The sequence below is a fragment of the Synchiropus splendidus genome, chromosome 14 (genome assembly GCF_027744825.2).
Source record: "Synchiropus splendidus isolate RoL2022-P1 chromosome 14, RoL_Sspl_1.0, whole genome shotgun sequence".
Classification (NCBI taxonomy): domain Eukaryota; kingdom Metazoa; phylum Chordata; class Actinopteri; order Syngnathiformes; family Callionymidae; genus Synchiropus; species Synchiropus splendidus.
The window spans coordinates 13,712,488-13,734,430 of NC_071347.1; the positions used below are offsets into that span (position 1 = coordinate 13,712,488).

At 45.3% G+C, this 21,943-nt stretch overlaps 1 protein-coding gene across 1 annotated transcript; it reads right to left on the reverse strand.

Moving 5' to 3' along the window:
• Nucleotides 1-208: 208 nt before the first annotated feature.
• On the reverse strand, nt 209-21,218 carry LOC128771210 (hepatocyte growth factor). Its single transcript, XM_053886471.1, has 18 exons — nt 21,077-21,218; nt 20,573-20,732; nt 20,335-20,447; nt 19,860-19,974; nt 18,138-18,280; nt 15,382-15,502; nt 13,479-13,597; nt 10,534-10,699; nt 10,338-10,471; nt 9,614-9,707; nt 6,900-7,018; nt 5,698-5,727; nt 5,298-5,397; nt 3,363-3,437; nt 3,141-3,290; nt 2,959-3,065; nt 2,003-2,145; nt 209-1,431 (listed from the first exon to the last, which is right to left on the reverse strand). The coding sequence occupies exons 1-18, from the start codon at nt 21,141-21,143 to the stop codon at nt 1,252-1,254; spliced, it is 2,136 nt and encodes a 711-aa protein (XP_053742446.1). The 5' UTR covers nt 21,144-21,218; the 3' UTR covers nt 209-1,251.
• Nucleotides 21,219-21,943: the final 725 nt, after the last annotated feature.

The window sequence follows — 21,943 nt, forward strand, 5'->3', positions numbered from 1 at the left end:
GTCGATGATACCTCGCCCAGGAAAGAGCCATCTGCAATAGGAGGGTATGTCTAAAAAATACCGATGAAGCCGTCGCCATGGAGACCTGCTCTTTACCACATCTCCCCAGAACACTTGAGTTATTGTAAATTACAAGATGAAATGAAAGTCTGAAGTGGACGCCTGTCTGGGACAAATTGATTTTCTCGCATCATTGTTTACAGTTATTTTATTGGATATTTGAAATGCAGAGTTAATGAAAATTTAAAAAAAAAATACTGTACAGACTGTTGAGTGAAGCAGCTTCCATCGTCTCTTTCAGACACACACACACACACATTCTCGCGCACATACAAACCTAATATATTTCCAATGAAAAGGCATCTCAATCATTTTAAATGGTTAAAGATGTGTGTTAAGGCCGTCCCCTGGGCCCCTCAGTCATCAGCGCGAGGCATCCATTTTCAACGCCGCAGTTAAATCGACCACCTTTTTCATGATAAAGTTAAGTGTGACGGCCGCTTACAGAGATGAGAAGTGGAGGTCAGCCAAAGTGTGTTTGAGCACGGGGGGACACAGGTTTTCAGAGCCTCCTGCTCACTGTAAATAAACATTATACATATATATATATATATATATATATATATATATATATATATATATATATATATATATATATATATATATCTGTACAAGCTGACGTGCTACACAAGGGATCTATACAAAGGGCCCATTTACACACACAGCAAATGATGCTGCAGGTGATATGTCCACCACAACATTCACTCTTTTACAGATCTATAAGACCCAAATGACTTTAGAGTGTCACAAACACACTCATTAATATACTATTTACAGTACTACGAATGGCCCTCCACTTTGGCCACTAAACGCTCTCCACAGAGGGCGCTGCTTGACCTCGGCGCTTTGGTGTTCAAAACATTCAAGTAACGTCAGGAATCAGGATCAAACACGAGCACACATCGCTTCCCAGCTGGTCTACTTTGAAGTATGGGTCCGACTCAAAGCTGCCTGGGCTCCGGTCGGTGGAATTAGCTGCTTCCAATCCAAGCCGTCCTTCATTAACACCACCGGTTGTCACGGCGGTATCTGTTAAAGATCTGTTCTAATTATACACGATTTGGTTTCCATTAAGAGCTTATGATGGAATCAGCCTTTTGCTGATCCTCAGGCTTTGACAGGAGGATCGTCCGTCGCTGGCGCCTCCAGATAAGAGCCTCCTGCTTTCATTCAGTCTTGGAGGATGAGGCACTAAATGACCTCTGGGTTGGGGTAATATTTGAAGACCTTGTGGATCCATTGTGTGTAAAAGGGCACGTTTATGAAGATGCCAGGCTGGTTGGCTCGAGCGCAGCCTCGGCCGTGGACGCTTATTCCCACGATGACCTTAGTGTGGCCGTCCTGACAGATGAGGGGGCCGCCGTAATCCCTCTGTGGGGGGGAGAAGCACGTTTCTATTGGTTAAGGAGACAATGGCTATTCTGGCTGCTGATCCAAGCTGCTCGAGGGAAATTCAACGTTTACAAAATGAAAACGTCAAGTAAAGACACTTCTCTGTCTCTGAATGAGATATCACCCTGTAAAAATAAAAATAAAATACAAAATAGGATGTGAAAAGGAAAATAAACATACTATATTTATTTATTTCGTGACAAAATTTATCAAACTCGGTTGTGAGCGAAAACTGAGTGAGTATTTTCACCGTCATTTATTTCAATTATTAAATGATCTTTTTCATTTATTTTATTTTTGGATCATTATTATTAGCATTTTTTTTATTAAGAAAAACTAAGTTTTGCTGCAAAAATGATTTAAAAGGCAATTCCCCCCCTCAGTATAGATTAAGAGTTTTTTGCTTCCCATACTGATGCTTGCTTTGCCTGGTCCAGCAATTTGTGTCTGTAGTATCTTTCATTTCCCAGAGGTCTTACATCTGAACAAAACTATTGATCCTGTGTGATGAATGTGGTCAAGTGTCTCGTATGATGACTCATTCCTTTACCTCACAGACGCCTTCGTTCCTGCGACCGCCTGCGCATATTTTGCTGTTGGTGATGCGAAGGTTCCCCCTGTGCATCTCTATACACCTTTCATTGCTGACGATTGGTAGATCCACCGCCTTCAGGACGTCATCGTAGCCAGTACCTGCCAAGGAAAAGCAATCCACATAAGATAGCTAAAGCCTATCTATCATCCATCCATCCATCCATCCATCCATCCATTCATCCATCCATCCGTCCGTCCGTCCGTCCGTCCATCCATGCATCCATCCATCCGTCCGTCCGTCCGTCCGTCCGTCCGTCCGTCCATCCATCCGTCCATCCATCCATGCATCCATGCATCTATCATCCATCCATCCATCCATCCATCCGTCCATCCATCCATGCATCCATCCATCCATCCATCTATTCATTCATCCATCCATGCATCCATCCGTCCGTCCGTCCATCCATCCATCCATCCGTCCGTCCGTCCGTCCGTCCGTCCGTCCGTCCGTCCGTCCGTCCGTCCGTCCATCCATCCGTCCATCCATCCATGCATCCATGCATCTATCCATCCATCCATCCGTCCATCCATCCGTCCATCCATCCATGCATACATCCATCCATCCATCTATTCATTCATCCATCCATGCATCCATCCGTCCGTCCGTCCGTCCATCCATCCATCCATCCATCCATCCATCCATGCATCCATCCATCCATCCATCCATGCATCCATCCATCCATACAGTTTGAGCTTGTACATTGACTAGTCTTTTCCTAACAGCTTCACAAGTGTCAGTTATGATGGCAGAAACCAGCCTCTAACAAAAAATGGTCTACAAACTTAGCATCTTCAAGATTGTATAAATTGGTCTGGATTATTTGAAGATTTTTAATCTCTAACTGACTTTATTAGCAGTGTTGGCTCACAACTAACACTGTGACCTCCAACTGACTTGTGAAGAATCCGTACCTTTGGTTTCCCCCCAGCCGTACATCTTACACAGCATCCCTCCTGCGATGGAGCAGCCGGCCACTGGCAGGTGTATCGTATGGACATTGTCTGCAGGAAGTGCAGGCCTGGATAGAAGGTGCTATCAGCATCTCATCCATGCGTGTCGCAGTAAATCTTTAAACACATTTTCTCTCTCTCACTTGGACAGCCTGATGAGGGCCAGACTGGAGCCCTCCGGGCCACAGATGATATGAGCTATGCTGACTTCCTGTCTCTTGGAGCGGTCAGAGGCACCGTCTCTGATGTCGGAGACTCCCAGCCACACTCGATACTCGCTGAGGTCGGGAACGCTGGGGTGGGAGATATAACGTTCATTGCATTGAAGGTGACAGCAGTAAAGAAGAAGGTAGGAGATTGGTTACCATGATGAGAAGCACTGTCTGTCGGTGAGAACCCACTCCTCTCGGATGAGGGAACCTCCACACCAGTGCATCGACCTGGATGGAGACAGATAAATCAACATATAGAGCCACGACAGGAAAGTCTCAGGGAAACGTCTTCACTTTCATGGATGCTTCGAAGCTTATGGCTCATTTTCAACATGAACATTTCAGCAACATTCTCGAGTATGTGGCGACCCCGTGACCTCTGCGGCTGCTCACGGCCAGCTTCACAAATGGAGGTCACCTGTGCAGAGGTGCTGCAGACACTGAAAGGCCTGCGGTGGCAGAGAGCTGCGGCGTACTGAGCCCCTCTGAAGGGTAAGTTGGTTTGGAAATGTGCAGGTCTTTGATTTAGACGTGTGAGAGAGAGGAGCACTGCACACTCTGACCATCACCTACACAAGTGCAGGACAGATTCCATGGCCATTTTATTTGTTTGATTAAAGCAAGCCTTGTTGTTGTCAGGGTTCAACAGATGGTCTGCTGCAGTACGTGGGCAGCAACCAAGACCTCTCTCTCAAAATCCCATGTTTTTCATTCCCTCAGGGAGACGTGAGGGCGAATCCTTCACGTGGCATTATCAGTGTCAGACTGATGCAAGATCACTGCACCGTAAAAATGACTTTGATCAGTTTGAAAAGTTGTCGATAATTTAGTCAACGTATTAGTTAAAATCAAGGGAAAAAATATTCAGTAGGACTTCAGTTTTCAAGTAGGCAATGCATTTCATGTTGTTAAGTAAGGATTAAATAACAAGAAAAATGTCTATTTTCAATGAACAAAATTAAGTTGTTGATTTCTGAACTTTTTTTTCAGTGACTCAAAAAGCAAGCTGTTTATTTATGTGATATTTGAGGGGTTGGACAGTGAAGGAGGTCATGGGTTCAAATCCCAGTCTCGTCACCCTCGACGCTACGAGCTGATCCAAGTATTATATACAGTGGTACCTCAGTTTTCGAACGTCCCGGACTTCGAACAAAAATTTCAAGATTTTTTGGCTTCGGAATTCGAACGAAAATCCAGAACTGTATGCAGACGTGTCCCATTAGCTACATTTACTGACTGTTTTTTCTTCATATTGAGGTGTAAAACCTTTCCTGTCTCCACACTGGACCGTGTGTCACAGGGGAGGTGCTCGCTCTCCACACCTCCGAGGCTGGAGCAACACTCCAGGGTTTGATGTCCTGTTGTGGGCTGGAGCTGGGACAGGGATGAGGCGAGTCTGGGACAGAGCGTGACTTGGTTTATGACTTTGTCACAGCCAAACTGCACAGAAGCGCACATTCAGAGCTGGACACGCACCGGGCACCTCTTCCCTTCTGGAGAGACGTCACTCACTCGGCAACCCCTCCCACATGCAGCGGCCACACACATAGAGGAACAGCGCACCTGCAGCAGACACTCTACATTCACTCCTACAAAAGACTATTTTAAGGCTTGGAACACATTATTTATTTTTCCATTCATTGTAATGGGAAAAATCGATTCAGATTTCGCACAAATCGCTTCTCGAACGGCCGTCTGGAACGGATTGTGGTCGAGAACCGAGGTACCATTGTATTTATTTCTATACATTTTTTATTTTTCATCTTAATTTCTCACTTTTATTCCCACTTTTCCTCCCTTATTATGGTACTGCTTACATTCCATTTGTAAATAGTGTCATTTGATGGAGAAAAGTAGTACATAAATCATAAATTCATGAATCAGCTAACTATCATTAGCAAAAGGTTTCACCACTGACTCAAAACACAAGACTTGTTTTCTTCTTCTGTCCCATCTTTCATTGAATGTCCTTATACTAGTATCACTTTTTTGAGGGCCCCCAGTCAGAAGAATGCAAGGTGTTCCAGTTTTAACAGCAATGCCAACCATCCTCCTGCAAAGTGAGGACTATAGAATGAAGTGCCGTACCCTTTCTGGATGCTGACCATCCAGCTGCCGTCGGAGATGTTGACCGGACCCCCTCCCACTATCCTGGGGCTCTTGTGGATGAAGCAGCTGAGGCTCTCGCCTTCAAAGAGCAGAGACAACATCAGCTACAACGCATTAAAATGGAAATGAGATGTTTTAACATATGTTTTACAAAAGACGTTACGGTGCTCACCGACCGCCGTACATGAAACACTTACCAATGAGCAGATGAATGATTTAAAACAACATATGGCGGACTCTATAGGGTAGTTAGCAAACCGCATGACTATTAATGCAGCCGACTGTCTGAGACGCCGACATCCCCGCTATTTGCTGAGCATGTTATCGAGCAGAGATCAGCCACCGGAGCACTGACAGATGAGCTGACAGAGACACTCACCCTGTGGAACGGGGCTCTGTGGAGCGTCACCTGCGGAGACGACAGCAGACAAACAAGGGATCAGAGCCTAATAACTGATACAAGATAAGCGCAGACCCCCTCACACAACAGAGACAAGTCGAGAGCTGCGGCCCAACTCTCCCGCGGTGTCTCCCCCACCGCCCTCTTTACAGTTTGGGATTATCCGGTGAATGGAACATGATTGTTATTTGTTCAGGGTGAGGCTTCACTCATCAGTGTCAGGAGTGGAAGCTGCCTCCCGACAAAATACAGACTTTTCCTTTAACATTTGTTGCGATTTCTTCATCTGTGTTTTCATTTTCAGATGTTCATTTGCTGTAAATTTATTTTATTTTATATGTGCATCACAAAGTCTTACACAAAGTCACTATTTTCATTCCAGATCTTCAAGGTCCAGAGTCACATGACGCCTCAGGCCTCCTCTCACTCCTGCTAATGCAGTGATCAGCTGTTTGATCTACATTTACAACAGTCTGTCCTGACACCTAAAGGTGGCGCTCTCTCGCTCACCTGCTCTCCTACTCTGTCTGCTAGGCTGTCTACTTCTAAATCACCCACAGCTGCTCTGTTCACCGCCTCGTCGGTTGCCCTTCGACCTCTCAGGTTGACCTCTAGAGGTCAGTGTTGGCAACAATTCACACTTAATCTGTCAATGTTTGTTGTCACTCCCATGACAATAAACGTTACAATGGTTAGATTTTTTTTTTAAACACACAAGAGTGAAGTTGTAAAACAGTTTGTCATTATCAGAAACTCAACTTTAATTTTCCATACCTCATCTTTGCTGCTGATTTACCGCCTTCTAATATGCATTCATCAAAAGTCCTCCAGGCATTTGAATTTAGGTTTAACTCACTTTCACGTTGCAGTGTACAGACTGAAAACCCGTGATGTTTCACTCTTCCCTGTAGATCGTAATCGCAGCCTCCAATAAAAGCACTTTTAATGATGATCATAAATCAAATATGGATTGTCTGGCTTCAAGTGCAGCCAAGGTTAATGTCAACATCCCGAAAGAGCCTCAGTCACATCGCATTATTTAATATACAGCTGCCGATACATTAATCGAAGAGTCAAATACATGTTTTCCATAAATCTGAAGTCATTCATAAACGGGGAGATTTACCTTTCACAGAATTGAAACGCTCGACTTAGTGTGTCCTTTGATGGATAGCACTCACATGGTTTGATGTTACAGTAGTCCCAGGTCAAGGCGGAGTTGTTGGTGTAACACCACGGGCCGTGCTTGTCTTTGTCAGGGTTTCGGCAGTAGTTCCCCTCCAGCACTCCCCTCTCATCACTGAGGCGACAGAGGAGGGAGACATGAGGAAACCAAAAAGAGAATTGGCCTTGTAATGTGAACTGTTGCAGTGTATTATGGGACCTGTAGTATGATTGTTCAGTACTTTTCCAAGCGGGGCTGAAATAATAAATATCATTTCATGACATTCATTTGGCAGGCGGCTTTATCCAAAGCATTGTAGGGATTCGAACACATGACTTGCTATGAGTTGCATTTATGACTATGTGGTTTCAATATAACATGGTGGATTGGTGACTATTTCCGTACCATTTCACAATAACAGATTTAAGGATGAATTTATTACGGTCTCTAGACAAGCGTTTACTGAATTGTCATGCTTGATCAGAATACACATTGAATGTCAACCCTTTTACCCTTGTAATGTTGCAGTGCATTATGGCACGAGAATACTTTAATAATACACAGGACCACATTACATGAATTTACCAGACACCTTCATCTAAAGCCTGTAGGGATTTCAACCCATGACTTAATATGAGTTGCATGTATTACCAATATACTTTGCAACATGGACCAAAGGATATCATGTTAGTACCATTTCACTATAAAACTCCCACAACACTCTCAGGAAAACCGGGATGAGTTTATTAAGGTCACTCTCCAGGCTTTTATTGAATGTTCACGTTTGATCAGAATCCAAGTTGAATTTTGCCTTTAAAGTGTTAACTGTTGCAGTGTATGATGGGATTTGTTGTGTCTCCGTGTTGACTTTAAATTTTTATTTATATAATTTATCTATGCATTATCGATTCACTTTTTAAATTTTATTTATTTTGTCAGTTTTTTTGTGTTTGTTTTGATATACTATGGGTAATAATAGGCTTGCATTACATGAATTTAACTTTTTTTTCTCAGTGGATTCAAACCCACCACTTCCTGTGAGTTTTCCATAAGCTATGCAACATTACATCAGTACCATTTCACATTCACTACATCTGTGTAAATGCACAGCAGGGTTTTGTTTGTTGCCCTCCTGAATCGCTACTCCTAAATGTAACGTCGGCTTGTGATATATATCGACCGTTGAATCCAAACAACTCCAGACACGATCAGGGATTCAACCCACACAGCTGTCTGCACTCCCTCCGGACAAGATAAGGAGTGGATTTACTGACACACACCTATTTAAAATGCATACACGCGTTCACTTCAGACAGATAGCACGGAATATTTAACGGCGCGACGGGCCCCGGGATGCCTGCAACCAAATTCCTGTTGTTTCTGCAGCGAGCCCCCCGGCGAGTCCTAAGGCCGGCGTTAAACCCCTGGGTGGGAGATGAATAGCTTTGAAGTGTTCCTGGAAAGGGAGGGTCTCGGGGTCAGAGGTGACAATAAAGTGCACTGTTTTCACTGGCCGCGATTCTCGCTGAGTTAGATATTGCGCAGGGAAATACTCCTCAAGCCATTTCAGACATTTTTGGAAGATGCTTGAGGCCCCGCAGGAGTGGCTTCTCACCTGAGCCATACAGGCTTTTACAAGTTTACCACATGCAAACGTTTCACAGCTTCGCCTGGGATTTTACTTCCAGATTTTAAGACTCGTAGTAAAACATTATACTGTCCACTTGCGGTTAGAGCCGAGGGACATCGCTAATTCTTCATCAGTAAAACGTAACTCGGGTGAGCAGCGCTAAACTATTTGCATAGAAGCTAGTCAAATACCAGCGACAGTAATGCAAAGCAAAGTTGAAGCATCTTGGTTTTCTCATGCTATGCTACGTCCACTAGCCGCACCTCGGGCCACGTTTCAATATATCAGCAGCTTCTTGCTCAGAGCGGAGCTGTCACTTCAACAGCTGTCAGTCTCAGAGTGCCTGTGTGTGTGTGTGTGTGTGTGTTAGGATACTTAGGACGTCACAAACTACAAAGGACTCAACCCTTCCATCAACGGCAGCCGCGGGAAATAAGAGACGTACAGCAGAAAACTGTGAATGAACAGTTGATATGTGCCGTGGGGTCACCTCGCTGGTACCTCAGTAAATATGTGAGACTTAAAACACCAGATAAAATCTCTGTTAGAAGCTGCTCTACTTGTCAGAGACTTGAGGCAAGAAATGAGGGCCATTAAAGTTCAATACAAAAGGATTGAGAAATTTCTTGAAAGATAAATACAGTTCACTTATGTGTCGGTGGGTTTCCTCCGACAGGCCCTACACAGATGTACTGATGACCCCTGCCTCTCACCCCAAGTAGCTGGGAAAGCCCGCCCACCACATAAAGTTAATGGGCAGAGAAAGTCAATCAGTTTATGACAGTTAACTTGCGTTTTCGAAGCTAACAGTAGCTCGCAATTTAGCTAGCAGTAATTCTCATGGGTCTTGCTGAATAGTCAAAGAATAGTGTTTTGTTGAACTTAAACTTAAACATTGTGTAGAAGATTTTGCTCAACACTATGAAAAGAATTTCCATCAGGGACAGTAAACTAGTAGCTAAAATTACAATTTAAAATATAGAGATAATAAATAAATAATTATAGTATAATAATTAGACAACAATAACAGCAGCTCATTCGCAGCATAAAGGCAACGTTAGCACTGTGCCATCTAAAACTATACAGATGCAAGAGCTCACCTGGTGCTGTGATCGCTCCACGAGGCACACGGGAGGTTGAACCTGGTCTTCGACTGCTGTCCCTGGTAATTTTCCCCAAAGCCTCTGTAACACTCTGAAAAGTAGAGAAGGCAACATCGATGTGGAAAAATAAGGAAACCATTTTTTTGTAAAGGTCAAATTCGAGAGAAGACATTTCTAAAAAGTCCTTTAAATAACCCACTTTATCAGCTGAAAGACACGGCAGTTAAACAATGGAGCCTCTGTTTTAAATGAAACATAAGATAATTACAGTGATTTCAGATGCTACTTATAGTCATGCTAGTTTGCTCCAGGCACAAACTTGTGCAAGCTCTGCCTCCAGCAGTGGAAGAAAGTGAGTGCCTCAGTTCACGTGGGCTAAACCGGAGCATGAAGTCAATACAGTAATGTCAATAAAGCACCTGTGATTTTATTTGCGATGCTCATCGTCAGTCTCGATGCTCGACCAGTTTTCAAAACTTTTTTAGAAGTGGCATTTTGAAGTTGGTGTATGGCATGTAACTGTTCTGCGGCCAGCGCAGCTTATGTGTGTACAAAATGCATTTTATTCAAGTGGGACAGACATAAAATTCCAAAAATGCTCGGCTGATATTTCACATTTCTATGTACATTTTCACCGGAAAACATCCTCCTCAGCAAGTGTTTGACATGTTTGATCATGGTCATGAAGCAGTGAAAGCATTTGTCTTGTTGCAAACCTCACCAGAGACGGGCTTGTTTTGAGACCCACACTGAGGGATGTTGGTACACAACATTGTGCGGATTCTCGGGTCGGTCGTGAAGCACCAGGGGAATTCCTGGCCATCTGGATTTCGGCAGTAATTCTCTCTCAGGTCTCTGTAAATCATGGAGAGCGTTGTTCCGCGGCGTCCAAGCAGGAGCGGGAGAGTGGGACTCACTTGCAGGGGTAGGCCTCAGGCCTGAACGTGTGGTTGTGGGGATACTGGGAGTCCCAGCGCTGGCACGTCAGTCCGGCCGGCGTCACGTCGATCGTCCCCCTGTAGCCCTCTCCCCTGCCCTGGTAGCACTCCGTCGTCTCCACCAGGTTTCTTTGGCGGGGCGATTCTGTCAAGCAGACGAGCTTGTCATAAATCAATACGCATTACAAAAACAGGGCCATTAGTGAAGTGGGGTGTGTTCTCAGTCAGTTCTGTTTAGGTTGGCTATCGGAGTCCAAATCTAGTTCCTCTCTTTACCGCAGTCTGAGCCCAACTTTGACCTCATTTATCCGTAAGTTGAGTGGTTTCACGTTTCAGACTAACTGCAAGAATAAATTAACACCCAGGTTTCCACAAACTTTTCCAGTCGCAGTCAGAAGAAGCCGACCGGGCTTTTCTCGGGAGCAGATGTAAAAACAGTGGTCCGTGGGTTCAAGGACCGACGGCAACCATCTGTCTCGCATCAAAAACTCTGTCCCAGTGAAGTGCAGGAGGCTGGCCAAACAGATGTCAGGAGGGTGAGGAGGAGGCAGGTGGACTTTCTTTGAACCTTGTCAGGACACTGTCATCCCAAAGACACGACCTGGGCTTCAGCTTACATTCCACAGGCGTCTATTGTTCCCCACCTGAAGACTTATAAAGCAGTTAATTCCTGCTTGTAAAAGAGTGATCATTAAGTCACTTAGCGACAGAAGCCATTGAAAAACAAAGGTCAAATCCCTTTGCAAAGGTCAAACCGAGGCCTCTAATGACATGTGCGACAGCGAGCAGGGACAAATTACAGACGGCTCCAGAGCTTTTCAACCATAAAGCCCCTCTAGATAAATGCAATGAAAAGATGTCAATCTCCACTCAGTAAGACGAGGGCAGCTTTGATTGACAGCTTGACCTCACAGCCACATGACGGGGCAGGGGTCAAGAAAAATACTTCCTTGAGTGAAATAAAGCCCGATGTCTGCACAGCACTCAGCACAATCCTCCCGCCAAACTATAACAGCAGGCAAAACAAGTTCATTACAGTGTCTTGACTTGTGCTACAACAGGTTAAAAAGGTCACAAATATGATCAGGTTATTTTAAAGCAACAACTTTACATCAACCTCTGAGAACATTTGGACACCGCAGGTGTGAGTCCAGGAGTGGCATCTCAGCATTGAGACTATAGAGCAAATTCAACAGGAAATGATGTTCAAAAAGTAAAGTATGTTGTCTTCCACATGTACTGCCACATTTGCTGAAGGAATAATAACATGGTTATTACCGTTGTAAATGAGTTCAGTTATCAATACTACGGCATGTTTTTGTAATAACTGATTTTCTTATGGATGTAAATGCATTGTCATGAATGTGCTGCTTTATAGAAGCAGGTGAGAAACAGGTGAAACAAAAGTGAACACAAAGTGCTCAATTCGCTCAACACATAAATACAAGTAACATCCGACTTAAAACCGGGATCCGTTCCGACCAACCGGTCATAAGTCAGATTGGGCGTAAGTCCAAAATAGCCAACGCGAGGGTTATAGGTGCTGCTGTAGGGGTAGATGGCTGTTTGAGAGTGAGATGCTGGATACTGTGCTGCCGTAACTGTCGTACGCAATGCTACGTGCTGCGGTGCCAGACATTGAATAAAAACAATTTTTTTAAAAAGCATCTCCCTGTCGTAAGTACAGGTGGCTGCAAGTCGAGCAGGTTGTAAGTCAGATGTGACTTGAAACATCCAATGGCAAAGTGAAAAAGCACTCACAGAGCGCGGACCTCCACCAAGCAGGTTATTTCCACCACTATATTTATCTCTGAAATTACTTGCCTCTTCATCAAATATCATTGATATGGTCCATAGTCAAACACAAAGTAGCTCAACAGGGGCAGTCGGTTGTGGTAGTGTCTGGCGCTGGCTCACACAACACAGCAGAAACTGAGCAAGAAAGTCGTTCTGCACGGCAGCGAGGGCAAGACAGCAGTAGCCGTGCAGAGTCAAGCAGATCCAGATCATAATCCAGCTCCACTGTAATTTAATCATCTTTTCTGGACAACTATATTGAAATATGCTCAAAACATAACAGACAGAGAAAGCAAAAACATCCTCGGTGGAGATAATAAGAACCATATTCTCTGCATATACGGCTCTGCATTTCCATCTGCTTATGTTTCTGTTGCAGATTTTCATTTCCTTCACCTCAACAAGGAAGGACACAAAGAGCTGAGTCGGCTAATTACTTCTTACTTTCTCCTCATTGCTCTTGTTTTTAAGCCTAAATCGCTCATAAATTAGCTCTCTTTCAAAAAAAGAAACTTCATTACAGTGAAAGAGCGAGTGGGGAGGGTTTTCAGAGGGAGCCGACTGAAGCGGCAACTATGAATCACTCGGTCCTGGTGGAGAAGTGCCACCTAGTAAACACGCTGCCAAGAATGCTGATGTTTTTAACAGGCAAACAGAACCAAGAGCAAGAGTCCAATAACAACATCAAGACTCCCTCACGTTCATGTTCTTACGAATCCCTGTGTGTCACTCTGACTCACCACGTGTTACAGCCATTAAAGAGCATCTGCTGATTTGAAGCAAGATAGTGGACCTACAAAAAGCTTGTTCTCGGTTTGATCTGCTTGTCGCCGCGTGTACGGCCCGGTCTGTAACAGGAGATTGATTTGAAGCAGTCCACCGACCGACCACAGACATGTACCGACTGGCATCGGACAATAAACAGTGGACCAGTGGCACGGGGGGAAAATAAACATTTGGAAAGGCGGGCAGCAGAGGGAGGGAGTGACACAGATTCTGGTGCAGCAAGTTCCACTTCACCGATGTGAAGAGAACACAAACACACTCGCACAGTGATAAGCCATTTAGAAATCCCCGACGCACTAAAGAAGTCGGTCCAAACAATAACAAACACAGGAGGTGCTTACCGCACACTTTGATGTTGCAGTACTCCCAGGGTGTGTTTGGATCTGTGGTGAAACACCAGGGTCGATGCCGTCCATCTGGGTTCCTGCAGTAGTTGTCATCCAGACCCTTGTCGGGATATCTGCACAGAACATGAGCAATATTAGGTATATCGGAGAAGTCAAGTCTACATCCTGGAGTGGTGGATCAACCGATCACAATATCATGGATGGCCACAGTCATGACCCGCCCCCGATTTTGTAAGTGTAAACCAGGACAAGAAAGGCAGACCAGATCACACCAGCCGGTTAAGTTCTGGCTTCAGTGATATTGCTCCAGGAAGCTCCTAATGGTCTTTGTCCTGGGTATATGTCAGATCCTTCAGACTCTCCAGTCCTCACGTAGCTGTTTTTTAATAGCTCCCAGAACAAAAAAAATCATGGAGAAGCCACTGTTGGCTATTACGGCCCATACCTGGCTGATTATTTTGGGCTACAACTTCTGATATCCCTAAATTGTCGTTGTAAACTGTATTTATTTATCAGGTTTTAGCCCAGGCCGACCCTTCCAATTATATAATACAGCCCAGAATCAGGCCCTGGACATTGGAAGTCCCATGATAGGTGTTACGGTCCATTTATGTCCCCTTTTACGTACGAAAATGTACATGTCCTTTTCAAACGCTGTTACCCTCATTGAGCCAATATATCCACCAGGAGGAGCAGCCACAGTCAATGATTTCTGACAACAATAAACTACAAAACCAACAGAGGACTGTGGAAGGAGCATTGATAATGTACCTCTGGCACAAAAGCAGATACAGAGGCAGCATTGTAAGAGGCGGTGGTCGGTGAGGCTGTTAAATATATCGCGACTGGCGGACGGAGAATTGCGGCCATTGCTATGTCTCTTCAGAGCTACGTATCGGGGAGTAACAGCAACACTGCCCCTCAAGGTTTCCAGTGGTACTGCACCATTTGGTTCGGTATCCGTAAGCTTCATGGAAACATGCAAAAATATGGACAAAATCTGGATCCATATAGACTGTTGGGCATGAATGGGCCGTTATGTACATGTACTGCAACTGTATGAAAAGTGCCACTTAAGTAAGGCTTATCCTCAGGATTTTCTCTCGCTGTAGGGGTCGAAGGGAACTTTCCTTAAAAGCCGACAGAGTGCTGTCACTCATGAGTAGATAAAAGAAAAAAAAAAACAGCGAGAGATTCATCCTACGCTGGAAGTAAAAAAGGGAGCCCCTAAGCTGCTGAAGTGCTTGGGAGAACCCTCATTTCTCTCGAATGAGTCTTGCCTCAGCTGTCCGCAACTCAACACCAGCACCAGCCCCAGACATAAGCAGAACTTGAAGGTATAATCGCCTGAAAAGCAAGTGTTTTCTAAAAGTTCAGCCCATACTTCCCCCGTTCCCCTCATTATTATTCCCACAATTTCCTTCCCAAAGTTGACCAAGGCGTCCGCCAACGCATCCAGGAATCGGCTTTCCAGAGAAATTCCTCTCGGCAGCCAGTTAATGATAGCATGCGAGTCAGGCACTGACAGCCTGACCCACGTGAGCTCTCCATCTGTGGATCCTCGCTCCCGAAGATAATGGGCCGCATCACTACAGGTGTTCCGCGGTGAGTCATCCGAAACTCCCGGATCCCCTCAGGCCCTCCAGCCTGCAGGACTTGTAACATTAGCGCTATGAGTGTTCAGGGACCTGGTTTACACAAACACGGGGATGATTAAGAACATGCTAACGAGTCTCGACAAATCCAGACCACCTGCCGTCTGACTAACTGGAGCGCTCTCTCGACACAAAGACAACACGCACCGAGGACGAGGAGGGAGAGCCAAGCTTTGAAGCCTTCACGGCTCATGAAGGGTCTGAAGACATGACACATGGCCGTGGTGGCCTCAGAACTCTACCTGTTGCTGTGGTACAGGTGTTTGTGCGGTTCGCTCAGGTCCCAGCGCTGACACTCTTTCCCGCTCTCTGTGTGGTCCATGGGTCCTCGGTAATCTTCACCGTTGCAGTTCATGCACTCAACTGCAGGGGACACACACACAAACATCTGAGCATCTACATGACAGCAGCTTCTCTCAGTGGCTCAGTGTCTGACCCTGCCAGCTCAATGGCTTCGCCGCTGCTGCTTCATTCACCATCTTATTCAATATTACCACCTGAAGAACCAAAAGGGTGGAACTCGATTTAAGAGAAAATCAGAGCGACACTGAAGATAAATCAAAACATCAACGCAAACATGCTGCCGGGCGCCAACAGCAGAACTGCAAAGGCAGGGTGGACAGAATTCAAAGCGAAACATGAGTAGATCATTTTTCTGCCATATCAATCGACATACTTCAATATCATCAGCTACACAAGTCAGGACCGGTGACATCAATCAGCTCCTTTGATGCACAGCTCATCTCCCTGCAGCAGTTTGTATCAGCCTGTTTCAGTGGTTGTGTTAGAGTGTTGTGTAGACAAGTGATTCCTAACCATAAGGCCGAGGCCCCGCTGAAGGCTGCAAGAAGTGTTGTTGTTTTACACCTCTGCGCTGAGAGATGCTCAGTTTTAATACACTTGCCACGTATGGTGGCAGTAGTGTGTCACAGAATTGACTTGACATCTGCAAATCTGTGATAGTTAACAACGATGGAGAATGATAAATGATGACAAATGATAAAGAAAGTGATGGTGCCCCCAACAGTAAACACTGTTCACTTGTTGAAGCAGTTTTATGGCGATACTTTCTATTACACGAGTCTTCTTTAGAGTTTATTTATGAAAAACAAAATGTTTTTAGACGTTGTTTTATTATATTTATTTCATTCAGAATTTTATTCATAATACGTTACGTTTCTTTTTTCCAATTTTCAGTTTGCATCAAGTGTATTTTTCTTCTTTTTTTTCTTTAGCAAATTTGATGAACATGACTTCTGTTTCTGCTGCTGGTTGGACTTTTCAGTGACAAATATCTTTGAGCTGATCACATGGTTATTGAACAGAAATGAAATCAGTAATTCTGAAATCAGAAGTCAGCAATGGCAGTAATGAATCAGTTCTACTCCTTAAACGGGCCCCGGGCCTATCTGTTCTGGCAAAGCTAGGCCCTGAGATTAAAAATGGTGTAGACAGCAAGGACAAATATACACACACAAACATCAAACTAACATAGAGTTTGGCTCTTTAAAGTACCACTCTTCATGAGATAAATGTATCTGAAAGCTTGTCGCAGCTTTTATGGTGTTGTTTTTCTGGCTACACAACAGTAAAGTGTGCTTATGTAAGCGCGCGTCTGAGGGAAGGGGAGCATTGCTTTGATGCCGCTGAAGATGTTGCTTATTGCACACGCTCTACTGTAAACAAGAGCGTCGCGATTAGAAGCAGATGTTTACGAGTCCACGGCCATTATGACCAAGGCGTATTACGCCACTAAATGCCTGTGAACTCCTGCACGCCATGTTTGTGTTTCTGCATGTGTGTTCCTGATGAATTCCGAAGCCTCCCAGTCATGTTCTGTGCTAATTTGAAGTGTTTCAAAAGTCTGAATGAATCATGACTGACTTGGCAGCATGTCAATACGTGTGAGGAGGGAAACATGGCTGCGGGATCAACAGTTTAAGTGTCATCAACAGCACACTTTTTGGAATCAAACACAGACCACAAATTTGACATTTACGGGTTCTTTTTAAAGAGGGTTCCAACCGACGGAGGAGTAAAAAAAAAGTTTTCTTGGAGAACACCAGTAACCTACTTGGACAAGACTTGGTCAACACTAACTTCCCAGCACTGTCTCACTCAGGACACTAGTTAACCCCAACATTGAAATGAATGCATGTCCTGCATCAACTGAGGTAAGCTATTCCATCACTGTGTGGTACTCTGCTGCAAAGAAAGATTCAGTCACTGAGTGTGACCCCTACTTCTCCGGGAGGTAAGGTTTTCAGCCAACCCTTCCATCTAGCCTCAAAAAGAGAGGGTCGTGGGGGCAGCAGCCGGGCAGAGAGGCCCAGACTTCCCTCGATACAAAAACCCTGCTCAAGCTCTCTTTGGGGGTGATGCACAGGCGTTCTCCAGCCAAAGGTCTCTTCCCAGCTGGACGTGTCCAGAACACCTCACCAAGGAGGCACCAAGGCTGACTTCCATTGTGGAGGAGGGAGAAGATCTAAGGGCGAGTCCAGCCACACTTAAGGAGAAAACCCAAGCATCTTGTAGCCGACCCTTCTCACCCCAAAGGTCAAAGGTTTCAACTGCTCTTCAGATACTTCTTTCATTCACCGAGTGTTGACCTCCAGCCAAGACCTGATTCTAATTACATGAAACTACTTTTTCTGATGTTTCAGTCGCCCCCTTTGGCTGCATCATGTGTCACCCCAAAACAACGCCCCCAGGGAGGACGTATCTTCTCCAACAACTTAGATAAAGCAGTGCTCTCCAGTTCATGATGGAATGAGAGGAGACGGCACACACCTGGAAATGACTACAGCTGGTCCCAGCAAATGAGAAAAACCTGCGCCCCCACACGTCTAAAGCAGTTTGGGGCTTCGGTTGGAGATTGCCTTATCTGCGGAGCCTCATGTCAGACATCCGAGCCAAAATTGCAGAGGCAATTTGTGAAAACGGAGCGGGCGTTGCGCCGTGATTCATGTGGCCCCTGGCGTCTGTGTGAGGTGCCCACCTTGTGAACACTGCGGTATGCCACACTCCTGGTGTCTCAGCGCCGGGTCGTTGGTGAAGCACCAGGGTCCGGCCGTGGAGTTGTCCGGGTTCCGACAGTAATTCTCGCTCAGGTCCTTCCTCCTGTATCTCTTGTGCATGAATCTGTCAGAAGCAGCGGTTGTGTTACTCAAACAGGACCATCTGTGTTCCATCACAAAACAAATGTTACAATCATAACTTTAAAACATCTGTTAATGAGTTCCAAATATTCGTGAGCCAGTTGTGAGTGGTGACTTGTCTGGAACTTAACACATAACAGGTCTGTCACAGATTATCATTTACAGGAGCTTCTTTGTTGATGTCGCAAAGTAAACATGTTGAACATGTTAAACATGACTTTTCATCAGCGGCATATGGCCCACACATGGCAGCGATGGTGCTGAGAGACTCGGACAGTCAGGTGGCTGAAGGACAACGGATGTGACTCTGTGGGACGTATCCTTCCATCTCACCCAGGTAACATCAACCTAGTGTCTATTATCACGTTTAAACGTGTAATATTTACAATTTACCTATGAATGCTCATGCTAGATGCTACATGGCAATAGCATAACCCCACATTACTTACTACGACTGCAAATCAGCCTCCTGCAACTTAACTCGATCTTCCTGCCAAGTCACTCACATCCTTCTCATGTCCCCTTCTATCACTTCCACCAAACCTCATTGGTTGTCTTCCTCTTTCTCCACTGACACTGCTGCCTGAGTTTATAAACTTGATATCACGTTTCTCCTAAAATGCTTCCCTTTCACGACACCCGTTCCACCCTGACTGCACTCTCCTCTTCACCTCCCTTCATGTCCATTCTTCTAATTTGCTCAATAAATAATGAGTCAAATCTGTCACAAGCCAGTGGGATTTAGGAACCCAAAATTACTGGGGGTGTAATGGTACTCCAAAGCAGAAACCCACCGACCACAAGCAGCATGGCCACCACAACAAATCAACAGCTGGAAGTGGAAGATCACTTGCCGTGTCAAGACCTTGATGCGTGCTTCATGAGCTATGCTACCAATGACGTAGCTGCTGGCTGTACCATGTGACTGGTTTACAAACTGGATCACACAGGGATCTGGATTTGGGCTGCAACCGAGGCCCCATTTCATGACTTCATGACACTAGTTATTTTTCTAAGTTGCACTAAAAAACAGTACTTACAGTACTTACAGTACTACTATTAAGATCAAAAGTTTCACAAAATAAAGTGCTCAGCTCAGTATTTTAATCTCATGAGACAAAAATAACTAAATATCACTTGAACAGGTGAGCACCATTGTCTTGGTTGGTTTTGGCAACAGAGAGGTTCAAGTCAAGTTCACTGCTGTTCAGGTCCTGTTGCACTCTTAAGTCTTTTATTGGGAACATCTCAAAGTCAGCTGTGGCTTGCTGTGTATATCACTGCAGATTAGACTGTGTTCCTGAGAATCTGGAGTCACCATCCCTGTGAAGACGTGTTTGATCAGCCCTTGTTTTCTTAGACACTTTATTCCTTCTGCTCAACAGATTTCTGGGTAAACTTTTGCCTGTAAAGAGGTCAGTTAGGAATAAAGATGGCTCCCAGAGGCCTCGACATCAGCAACTATCACTCACACAACCTGCGTCCACCGGTTAACTGCAGGTTTGGCAGGTCAACCTAAATACTTTCAAGTCAGTTTGCGCGAGTGTTTCGTGACGTCTTACTTGTGTTCATGAGGAATGGGGTTGGCCCAGGCCTGACACATGATCCCGCTCACTGTCACCGACCTCCGACCTCTGTAGCCTTGTCCAGTGCCCACGATGCACTCTCTGACATAGTCTGGAGCACAAACAGGAATTAGACCGGTAAACAAATGGTCAGTGTTCCGGCACGTCTGATGAGAAAAACAGCTCGTTGTGACGCCGAGATTAACAAGAAACAGCACGTAAAATCTGTCTCCACAATGTCCAGCTGAACTTCCAGAACCAGCCAAGCTGATGACACACTTGCCGTAGAGGGATCGTGTGAGGAGGTGATTCCACTGTGAGCGATAACACAGCGGAATGACAGAAGATTAGCTGCGACACAGTAAACAAGACATCTGCCCTGGCCCTTCCTCGCTTTCCCCCTGAGGTTTTCCATTCTGGGAAACTTCATGCAGAATGAAAGGGACGAGTGGAAGCGGAGGAGAAGGAGCACCTTTCTTCTGATAGAGTTGGTAGTTCAAATCCCGTTGGCTGTCCACACTTGGGGTGTTCTTGTCGTAAGAGAGCCACTGGCATTTCCTGTGTTCATTATCATAGAGGAATGCTCTGTCCAGGGAAAAATGAGGAAGAAGTGGAACAAATAAACACATCAGTGTGAGGCTCAGCAAGAGAATTCCACAACACCGGACTGACAACTCACAGCATAGGATTAAGTTAATCCGGCGACATACCTGCAGAGAAATGGAAGTCTTTTGTTTCGGCTGCACGACTTCGCGCACCTTGACAAACTAATCTTCCTGCTTTTGGTTCGCAGGGAAGAGTCCGGAGACGCGAGGACCAGTCGAACAGCATCCGTCATCTGGTAGTCCTGCAGGGCATTCCTCCTGCCCCCTGACACAGGTCACAGTATTTACGCCTGACACTGATGCAACAGGTTAAATGGTAAAACGCAACTTCATTGATCGACTTAGAAGCAGAAACGACGAGTCGTTGTGTTACGGACACATGTTTAAGCACCTTTAAACAGGACAACTGCAACTTTGTACCGATCAAATCCGTGAAATAAGGAGGGCGACGCATTGAATCCGAATGAAAAAGACGCGTCTCGACGCGAGAAGCGCGCGGATGCAAGAAAACGCGACTCGTTAAAGCAGAAAAAGGCGCCTACTACTACATGTCAAAACAGAGGCAGAAGTGCGTCCACACCGGCCGTGTTGCATGTGAAGGGAACTCACCAGAACAGGACGCGAAGAAGAGGAAGAAGAAGAAGAAGAATCCCAAAATGACTTTATAAATCCACATCGCGGCGTCTCCCACACAAATAAGATTGAAAAGTGCGAGCTGGTGGAGTGTTTACCGGGAGATGTTGCCTTCAACACTGAGCTGATGATGCTTTCTCTCGCTAAGTACTTCCCCTGCTCTCTCTCCTACTCCCTCCCTCCCTCCCTCCTTCTCTCTCTCTCCCTCCCTCTCGCTTTCTCATTCCCACTTTCCATTGATCCGCACTGACTGCGTATTTCTTATGGACCAACAAGCCAAGCTGTCTCACACATCTGACAGCAGCTAAACCCCAAGATGATCCAAGAGTGAATGAGTCAGTCAGAGCAGAAAACTGCTCAACAATCCTCTCTCTTCCTATAGACAATTAGAAACTGGTGAAGAGTGGCATCTTCTGAAGTTGAAACAGCACAAGATCAATAACCTCTAATCAACCAGGTGAAAAGTCCGTCTGAGATTAAAGTCGCCTTCAGCCTCTTGCGTCCCTCTGGAATCAAAGGTTATAATCCTGGTCCCTGCTTCTTCACCCTGAGCCGCAGAGATGCACCGACTGCAAGTGGCTTTTATCGTCTTCAGCTCATAGATATCCGACAGACTTTGGATAAATGAGTGACCTCTGACGGTAAACCAGCAGCTGCGACATCATTCTGGCACTGCAGCGGACAAATAAAGCAGCCTTTACAAGCGCGGCTGTTTTCAGAGAAAACAATTGCTGTCATCGAGTGGGAGAAATTGCAGACTTAGAAGGGGTTTGTTTACACCTCTGCCCATCTTCCTGCTTCATCAGATAAGAGGGGAAGTGTCTGGAGAGCTGAAGGAGCATC

What these genes read in the sequence shown, in the direction of transcription:
- LOC128771210 (XM_053886471.1), bottom strand. Translation starts at nt 21,143, where the DNA reads ATGTGGATTTATAAAGTCATTTTGGGATTCTTCTTCTTCTTCTTCCTC. An exon ending in CCCATTCCTCATGAACACAA is followed by an intron (nt 18,281 to 19,859) that starts GTAAGACGTCAC and finishes TGCTTCTGACAG; the next exon opens with ATTCATGCACAAGAGATACA. An exon ending in CCTGAGGCCTACCCCTGCAA is followed by an intron (nt 10,472 to 10,533) that starts GTGAGTCCCACT and finishes CATGATTTACAG; the next exon opens with AGACCTGAGAGAGAATTACT.